At 39.7% G+C, this 9,513-nt stretch overlaps 1 protein-coding gene across 14 annotated transcripts in view; it reads right to left on the bottom strand.

Annotated features, from left to right (window-relative positions):
* Window positions 1–346: 346 nt before the first annotated feature.
* TRDN (triadin) overlaps window positions 347–9,513 on the bottom strand; it is a 228,633-nt gene continuing 219,466 nt past the window's right edge. For 12 of the 14 annotated variants that reach the window (XM_085056055.1, XM_085056050.1, XM_085056056.1 and 9 more), the window contains one exon: window positions 347–2,792. In XM_085056055.1, coding sequence (XP_084912181.1) covers window positions 1,300–2,792 — 1,493 coding nt within the window. In that variant the 3' untranslated portion in view covers window positions 347–1,299. Of the gene's footprint in view, window positions 2,793–5,822; window positions 8,498–9,513 lie in introns of those variants that run through there. The other 2 variants (XM_085056062.1, XM_085056063.1) reach the window with 1 other exon arrangement.

The raw sequence follows: 9,513 nt of genomic DNA, 5'->3' as shown, positions 1-9,513 counted from the left end.
GAGACAATAAATTAGCTGGCAAGGCATTAACGGGAAAAACACTCTTGACAATAAACTAAAAAGGAGGACAATTTGTATTGTTTAAACAGTAAAGATCTTAAAATCTTAGAAGAGAGGGTATTGTAGTAAGTTTTAATCTTCTACTTTTATTTAAACTTTTTTGTGAATTCAGAAGAACTCTTGATGTTATTGGACTCACCACTCCAGCTTCCTTGTTCTAGTTTACTAATTTGATCTATCAGAGAAGGTGTTGTCATTCCAATTGAAGTGTAGGTATTCTAGTATACCCATGTACTCACTCGTGTGTAAGACAGCAGAACATTGTATTGACTTTCACACTCAAAAATTCAGATCATCAAACAGCAGTAATTTATTCAGATTTTCTCAAGGCAGTCTTATACACACATCAAGGCAAAGGAGACAAGAGAGATTCAGCTGTTTTGAGAGAGGCTGGCTGTATCACTCTGGTGGGAAGATGCGATATTTAGAGAGGCGCACGGAAGGTTCTCATCAAGTTCTCTTCATGTTGCCTTTTCTTCACTGAAACACTACTCCTAAGCCCTAATTTAGCAGCATGGTACTCAAGACTTCTCCTTTGCATTGTTTCTTTTATAAAGGAAAAAACCCACAGGAGGTGGGTTGCACAATAAATGTGCATTCATATCTTCCAGTCATTCAGCTGGAAAGTATGCCTGAAGTATTAATGTCAGCAGCTTTATTTTCCCATATCTCAAACAAGGCCAAAACTAAGAAGATCTTTATTTTGTAACACCCCTCTTTGGAATAAAAAAGCAAGTGAATTAAATGTTTCTGTTACTCTTTACCATAATTAATTTTTTCATTCTGGTGATTCAGTTTCAAAAAATTTTGCTTTTTCTTCTATCTGGAGCTTAACATGGGATACCTGGGAGAACAAATTAATTTCTGAGCAAAATTTAGCACAAAAGTTGAGAAAACTTTAGAATTATGCAAGCAAATAGCATACCTAACAGGAAGAAACTTTTTATTACCTCTGCTACTACCCAAATTCAGTGGTTTGCTGGTTCAGCCACCAGCCATACTATCTAAGACAATTTTACTGGTGACTGAGACAAACCCCAAAGGCTTAGGACATGGTTATTACCATTAACTATTCTGAGAGCACATTGGTAGAACATTTCAGGTAAAATCAGATGTGGGAAGAAGTTTGCCTGTTGGCAGAGTATCCTTTAGAATCACAGAATGATACAGTGGTTAGGGTTGGAAGGGACCTTAAAGATAATCTAGCTCCAACCCTTCTGCCATGGAAGATACCTTCCACTAGAGCAGGTATCTCAAAGCCCTGTCCAGCCTGGCCTTGAACACCTCTAGGGATGGGGAGTCCACAACCTCCCTGGGCAATCTGTTCCAGAGCCTCACCACCCTCACAGTAAAAACTTTCTCTCTAACATCTAAATTAAACCCAACCTCCTTCAGCTTAAAGCCATTCTCCCTTGTCCTGTCACTACATGCCCTTGTGAAAAATCCTTCTTCATCCCTCTTGCAGGTCAGTTTTAGATACTGGAAGACTGTGATTAGGTATCCCCGAATCCTTCTCTTCTCCAGGCTGAACAGCCCCACCTCTCTCACCCTATCTTCATAGGAGGTGTGCTCCAGCCCTGTGGTCAACTTAAAAACTCCCCTCTGGACTTGCTCCAACATGTCAATGTCTTTCTCATGCTGGGGCTCCCAGTCCTGAACACAGTACTCCAGGTGGGGTCTCACCAGAGCAGAGTACAGGGAGACAACCACCTCCCTCGATGTGCTGGCCATGTTGCTTCTGATGCAGCCCAGGATACAGATGGATTTCTGGGCTGCCAGCACGCACTGCTGAGTCATGTCAAGTCTTTCATACACCGGCAACCCCAAGTCCTTCTCCCCAGGGCTAGTCTCTTTCCATTCTCTGCCCAGCATGAACTTGTTCTTGGGATTGCCCCAAACCAAGTGCAGGACCTCACACTTGGCCTTGTTGAATTTCATGAGGATGACCTCGGCCCACCTCTCAAACCTGACAAGGTCCCTCTGGGTGTTATTCCTTCCCTCCAGCGTGTGGACTGCATCACACATCTGGGTGTCATCGGTGAACTCACTGAGGGTGCACTGGAACCCACTGTCCATGTCACCAACAAAGATGTTAAAAAGCACCATTCCCAACACCGACCCCTGAGGAACACCACTTGGCATTGCTTTCCATTTGGACATTGCACCACTGACTGCAACATTTTGAGCATGATCATCCAGCCAATTCTTTATCCACCCAGTGGCCCAACTGTCAGATCCACTTCTCTCCATTTTAGAGACATAGATGTCACGTGGAACAGTGCCTTGGTACAAGTCCAGGGAGACAATGCCTGTTGCCTTTCCCTCATCTACCACTGCTGTAACCCTATTGTAGACAGCCAAAAAATTTGTCATGCATGATTTGACTTTAGTGATGCCATGTTGGCTATTAACAATCAATTCATTATTTTCCCTCTGCCTTAGCACAGTTTCCAGGAGGAGCTGCTCCATGATCCTGCCAGACACTGAGGGGAGACTCACTGATCTGTCATTCCCTGATTCTACCTCATCTCCCTTGTCAAAAATGGGTAGGAGGTTTCCCCTTTTCCAGTCAGTAGGGACTTCACCAGATTGCCATGGCTTCTCAAATATGTTGGATAGTGGCATAGCCACTTCCTCAGCCAGTTCTTTCAGGACCCATGGTTGTATCTTGACAGGTCCCATGGGCTTGTGCACCTTCAGGTTCCTTAAACGGTTTTGAACTCGGGCTTCTCCTACAGTGGGTGAAGAAAAGAAATGGGACCACTTAGGTTTTTCTTGACACAGAACAAGAATCAATCCAAAGGGAACACAGGTGTAATTATTTGAGCAAGAGAATATTTTGCCCTTTGAGAATAAGCAACTTGTCCAAAGAAAAACGCTCAAGGTTGTTAACAAATTTTATCTAGTGAGTATTGTTAAAATAGTTATGCATAAAAGGTGGTATCTGGAAAGTGCATTTTTTACAATACTTTTCTAAAGGAAGAATTACTGAATAAATTGAATTGCTAGGCTTTTGGACCAGGCAAAAGAAAATATTTTCTAACAATTGTACTCATTTCTATCACAATAACAGACAAGAGTGGAAACGGAAGAAAACTCTTCTTTGGTATGAGAAGTATTTACAATATTAACTAACCCAGTCTTTGAGATGTGAGGACTCAGAATAAATGGTTTTGTGGAGTATGTATCACAAACAACGTGCATACACAAAAGACCATAAACCAAGAAAAAACTTAAATTATGTAATGTTATTTCATTGTTTAATCAAGTGACTAAGAATTCAGCACTGGGAGGTATACTCTGTTTTGCCCACAGGTGAATAATCTGACTCCTTAAGTATTTGGCTAATTGGGAATTTCTGGAGAACCTCCCTCAGGATAAATGGATGGTATGCAAGCTAGAGATCTAGTGACCTTTTCAGGTGTATAAATAATACATACTTCATATTTTCAATTGTCTTTGTATTTCTTCCTTCTGGAGAACAAAAGGGTGGCAGAAATATCACTTCCTTAAAGATTAATCTTCAGCAAATTCTTCTTTTATGTATAGTTTCTGCCTAGGAGTCCTCATGAGGCATTCTAAATTTCCTCTTATTTTGTCAATTACCAGCCCCTCACATCTTTACTTTCATCACAACTGCTCATGTAATGCTTTTAACTTTTTTCTTGGCTTCCAAAATCTTCAATCCCTGGAAAGAAGTGCTGCCAATGGTATGTTACTGTGGGCACTCAGATGCTGACCTTCTTAAGTTCAAAGCAGCTTAAATGACCAGTGTTATCCCTGAGGGGGTAAGTCTTGAATTTCTTGCTATACTGAGTGGTGGAAGAAAAGTATTAAGATAGGAAAAGTCTTTCAGCTGCTCTCCTGAGTGCTTATGTCCAACCAGATAAAGATATCTCTCTACAACTGTTCTTACTGTGCTTCTATTATGTTGTCTTAGACTTTTTGTCATAGAGAATTTGGCATCTAAATAAGACTACACTAAGTAGTAAATGGCTGTGTATAAAAACACACAGCAGTGTAGTTCTAGAGTTGGGGATTAGTGAGATAAATCTTTGTGGTAATGTACCATTTACATATGTTCTGTCTTGTGTTCTAAGTGGTGACCCCAAGTGTGGGACAAATAGCATTTTGTTGATTTTTAGTAGGAGATGTGTAGGATCTGTGTAATTATCTGTTGTGATGGGTCAGCCTTGGTTAACAGCCAAACTCCCACCCAGCTGCTCACTCCTGCCCTCAGGAAGAGAAAATAAGAACAAGAATGACAAATCTCATGGGTCAAGCTGAAGACTGGCAGATTGGTTACTAATTACTGTTGTAGACATGGATAAAGAAGACTCAGGGAAAATAACCTCATAAAAATATATGATTTTGCGATTTGGGTAGTGGGAAACAGACAAGCATTAAATCAAAACCTTTCCTCTCCCTTTCTCAAAGTCAATGTCACTCCTTGTTGGCCCACGGTGGTCCCTCTTCACTGCTCTGTCCTCTGTCCTTGTCAGACTTTTAGCCTGCTCCAGCATGGGTGCTCCACAGGCTGCAGGGGAATCTCTGCCCTGGGGTGGAGCAGCTCCTCTTCCTCTTCTTCTTCTGACCTTGGTGCTCCATCTGCTGCTTCTCACTGTTTTTGTTCTGTCCTCCTCTCTCTCTGTGGCATTTTCAACCCTTCCTTACTAACATTTTCCCCGAGGCAGTGCCGTGATGGCTGCAGGGCTCAGCTGTGCCCTGGGACGGGTGCCTTGGAACTGTCTGGAACTAGCCATGTCCATCCCCAGGCTGCTCCTCACAGAGGTCAACCTGCAGCCCCCACCAGCACCTGGGCACCTGCAATGCTGTGCACTGGCACAGTTAGTCACTAAAGGAGCTTCTTAAACAGACTTTCTGACCAGCCCTCACTGACTGGTGCAATAGAAATGAACTATTGAGGAAAACTCCAATTTGCCGGAAGGTTTTAAAATGGACAAAATTGGACTCCAACTGCAGCATGGGTAGAAGTGTGGATCTGAACAGGGACTGAGGGCTAGGGATAGGGTCTGAGGACTGCACCAGCAAGAGCAAGCTGCCTGGGGGCTGGCAGAAGTGTAAAGCTGGTCTCAGTGGTCTTGCTGGAGATTGACTGCTCCTGTTGGCTTCAGCAGGATTTTAGCACCTCAGAGAAAAGTGCACTGCCAAACTGCTGAGTGACACACCTCACATGTGCGAGGGCTCACCAGACTCTGCAGGGCAAGGGTCTCTTGAATGCCAGTACAGAGCTGACCAGTTGCAGTTGTATCACCTTCAGGCTGTAATCTGCTTCCCACACCAGCTCATCTCCCTTAACAATTGCTCATATAGGCAAGCCAGAGTTCCTGTGGCGTGTAGGAGCAGGGAATCTCACCAATTTTTGCACTCTCAGTTTCTTGGTGGCCATTTTCCTAATTGTCTGAACTATATACTTATTGGAGAGCACAGCTTTGTCTGTACTAGTTGTGCTGTTGTATTTCAAATAAGCACTTTGATGAACATTTGTGCTTTGTTGAAGTCCTACCTTGAATGACTGCAGCAACCATTTAGCTTTCCATATGTCAGAGTTTAATCAATAAAATGTGTAAAAAAGCTGGCTAAGTATTGCTAAAAGCCCATTAGGAGTAAATACAATGCTGAATGGGTAATTTTTCCAGCCTAATTGTGTCTTTATAATCACAAGATTTCTAAAGCTTGCATACATAAACCCTTGTCCTGCACTTCTGAATCCACAGAACAACATATCACAGCCACTGAAACAGGGTTTATATTTTTTATTTTCCAAAATATATAACAATATCAGCATATGATTTTGCAATATTTCAGGCTAATTTGAGTAAAACCATGCAAACCAGGATTTTTTTTTTCCAGGTGAATTTGAAGAGAAAAACGTTTGCCTGTCTGAGAGTGGACCTGTTTCTCCTGTTTTTCCAGGCAGTGACTAGGATTATGAAACAAAATTAAATTATTGGTTTTATATCACTTATGCAATTACATTAATTGTTTGTATTTCCAAAGCTGTCAGATACCTTATTGAAATATTATGGAAATGTGATCTGGAACAAATTCTTGTCATCTCCCATCTCAGATAGGAAGAAAAGACTAAGTTTAACTATAATGAAAAAAAATTATTTTTCCAAAAAAGACTGAAAAAAATAAAGGCTTATAGTATATATATATTTTGTCCTGATTATTGACATATAAAAATCTTGAATTAACTAATTTTGCAGAAAGTTAAAATCTCATTTTTAAAATGGCTTTCACAGTAAAAACCTAGGGCGATAACATCCATAATAATACGTACAGAATCACAAATTGGGATGGAAAAAGTCGCTGGAAATATAAAAAGAGACATCAAAAGGAAATTGAAGATCATCTTTCTACAATTAAACATTCTCTGTTGGCAATGCGATCTCCCAAGCAGATTTCACAGGGGGCTGTGGGGGCATTCACCATAAACATTTATATCTATAGTGTGATTCTACATGGGAAGAGCTACTTTGAGAGCAGAACCTGTTCCTAACTCTTTCTGGTCACCACTGCCTAAACTGCTTTTTGTAACAACAGTTCGTGCAGCACATGACCTGTGCAATATCAGAGCACATTAAGACCAAGGATCCAGTTCATGTAAGGCCATGACCAATAATAAGAGGGTACCAACTGGACCCAACAGTGTAATAGCAAAGCTTTCTGAATTGCACTAATCTGTCAAAGAATCAGTCTTCCAAAACTCACTTGAGTCAATTATTCTATTAAGGTAAGAATGGATGGGAAGGGAGAGTGTAAGAGGGAGGAGGCCAATGCTATCTTGATCTATACTAAAAATAAAAAAGTAATATATAGCTTTTGGTGTGTTCAGACTCTACAAGTAGTCACGTTGTACAAAGAGCATAATGTTGCTTCAGCAGGAAACTACATAACTAAGGTCACTACTGTATATTTCCCTGATTAAATGCAAAAATATAGTAAGGAAATTCAAATAGCATCTTGCAAAAATGCATTATTTACATTGCCAGGCATAGACAGGTGAGATGCCAATTAGTCATGTGCCTTTACATGTATCAAATGCCATTTTGTCTCTCTTAGGGCAACAAATCCCTTATTTCTACATAAATGCACACAAGAAGGTTGAGGACTAGCATATCTACTTTCAGTTCCACTGTAAGTTATTTACAGTAGTGTGCTGTGAGGAAGTCCTTTCATTTTGTCTAGTAAAATGGGATACCTAGATTATTTCATGTGTTTATGCTTCATTTTTTTCTGATTTTTTTGTTTGTTTGGGTTTGGTTTAGGTTTTTTGTTGTTGTTCACTGATATGATGTGACATCCAACTTACATAATTACTTACTGGAAATTTGGGTTGATTTAGTCTCATGAATGGCATCTCACATCCTAGTTTTTCATCTGGCTTATGCTAATAGCAAGTGGTTGGCTGATATATTCTCCATTTACAAGGTCTTCACTGCAAGACAATATGATTTAGCTACTGATTTTAGAAGAAAAGTGGAAGCACTATAATTATTTCATTAGTTTCTTCGGACCTTCATGTCGGTAAAAGAGTGGTGTTCCTAAGCTTTGCTGTATGGATTCAATTTCTCTTCTCACTTTGGGCTTTATAAAGAGAAGAGCTTGTATTTCACCAAATGGCAGGGCAAACAGCCCATGCTTTTACAGCTTCAAATTAAATAGAAATATTCATCATTATCATGACTTGTGGAGTCAACTTACTGATAGTGTATTGAGCTGCTCCGAGTACGTGTGAGCTTCGGGCTACACTGGTCAATGAGACATAAAAATAGCACCAGTCATAGAGCACATTTTCATGACTTAGTGAGGCTTTTTCCTGTCAGCAATTTGATTGAACGTTAAGAAGAAATGGTTTAGGATTGCAGCTAGGCTTGCAATCTTGCTGATATAAGAGCTACATTCAACCTTTCACTCCTTAGATAAGATTAAATGGAAAACAGACTCACTTCAATGCTCAGCATGTAGGTAAAGAAAACAAGAGCAAAAGAGGCATGAAAACACACGCACATGCTCACACACACAGTCACATCAATGCTTTGTTAGCATTGCAGCCTTTCCATGAGAAACTGGGCACTTTTACATTTCTATCTTTGTTAAACACAGCTCATTACTTCTTGTTCTGCTGCTGCCCCATGGAAACATTTTCCAGGTACATGTGTGCAAGTGGATCACGTGCTTGCAATGACAAGTACCACTGTAGCTACTATGGACCTCAGCAGAAAACATAAAGTGCAAAATGTCAGTGATCACAGGACTCAGTCTCTCTACTGCCCCGGTTTCCTTGTCTTTCTCTTGGAAGTCTTTGATTGAGTCTTTTCTTCCTTGTTTGGAGGGGGATTAATTGGAAATTGCAGCCCAAATCCATTAGGTCCATTTAGGAAGACACATTGAAAGTAGCGGACAGGAGCTAGGAAAACAAGGAAGAGATGATTAATGTTTGTGGCTTCCAAACTGGGGCCATGAGTCTATTCCATGTTTTTTAGAAAATATCTGTATGATTTTATTCCCATTAAGTGAGTTATAAAAATTATATATCTATAGTTTTCACGCTATATATATATATACATATACATATTTGTATTTCACACAAATATCTAGTGTGATCACAAGCCAGGTTTCACATCAATCAACAAGATTTTAGCTAAAAAGCTCAATGAGAGATCTTGTAGCACAAGATGAGAAAATATTGGCAATTTCACATTAAAATACATCATTCTTCTCAGTGTTATAGTCCTAGTTCTCCCAGAATACTTGCATTTTGGGATAGCTGAATGTAAGCCCCCAAAATTCACACCTACATTTTCTGGTTTTTATATTTCACAGTGACTTTCAGATACATTGAAGAGTTCCAGAAAGACTCATATCTAATTCATCTATAACTCTTATCTATTTTATTAGAATTTAAATATATTATCTTTTATTGTGAATAAAGTGATCCTAAATGACTGTACCTATTTCCTAATCTTTCACAATCATGGATGCTTTCTCCCTTTTAATTTTTGAGTACTATGTATACAGTCATACTTTTCATTATGTTTTAAAAGCTTTCAAGAACACATACTTCAGCATGGATGGAATTGATCTAATTTGTTTCAAAAGCTGAGTTTTGCACTGTGAGATTAACATTGACAGGATTTTAAAAGACAACTATTAGTCAGTTATGTGTTTGGGAAAATGATTGGAGGAATGTTGGCATCTGAAACAAGTTAGTTTTCATGCAATTGATTTTCTGATGACATTTTCTTTCCTTTGCAGTTCATCCCACAAAAAAAAAATATATCACTGTTCCCTGTGACAATTCCAAACTGAGATGGATTCTAGGGCTCCCTGTGTTATAAACTGGGGTGCAGCCTTTATTTATTGATTTCCAGGCCACGGTAAATGGTGAAAAACAGAGCAATTAACTAAAAGCAATATATTGCC

The sequence above is a fragment of the Lichenostomus cassidix genome, chromosome 3 (assembly GCF_008360975.1).
Source record: "Lichenostomus cassidix isolate B80296 chromosome 3, HeHo_3.0, whole genome shotgun sequence".
In the NCBI taxonomy this organism is placed as follows: Eukaryota; Metazoa; Chordata; class Aves; order Passeriformes; family Meliphagidae; genus Lichenostomus; species Lichenostomus cassidix.
This window is presented reverse-complemented; position numbering and strand designations above follow the sequence as displayed.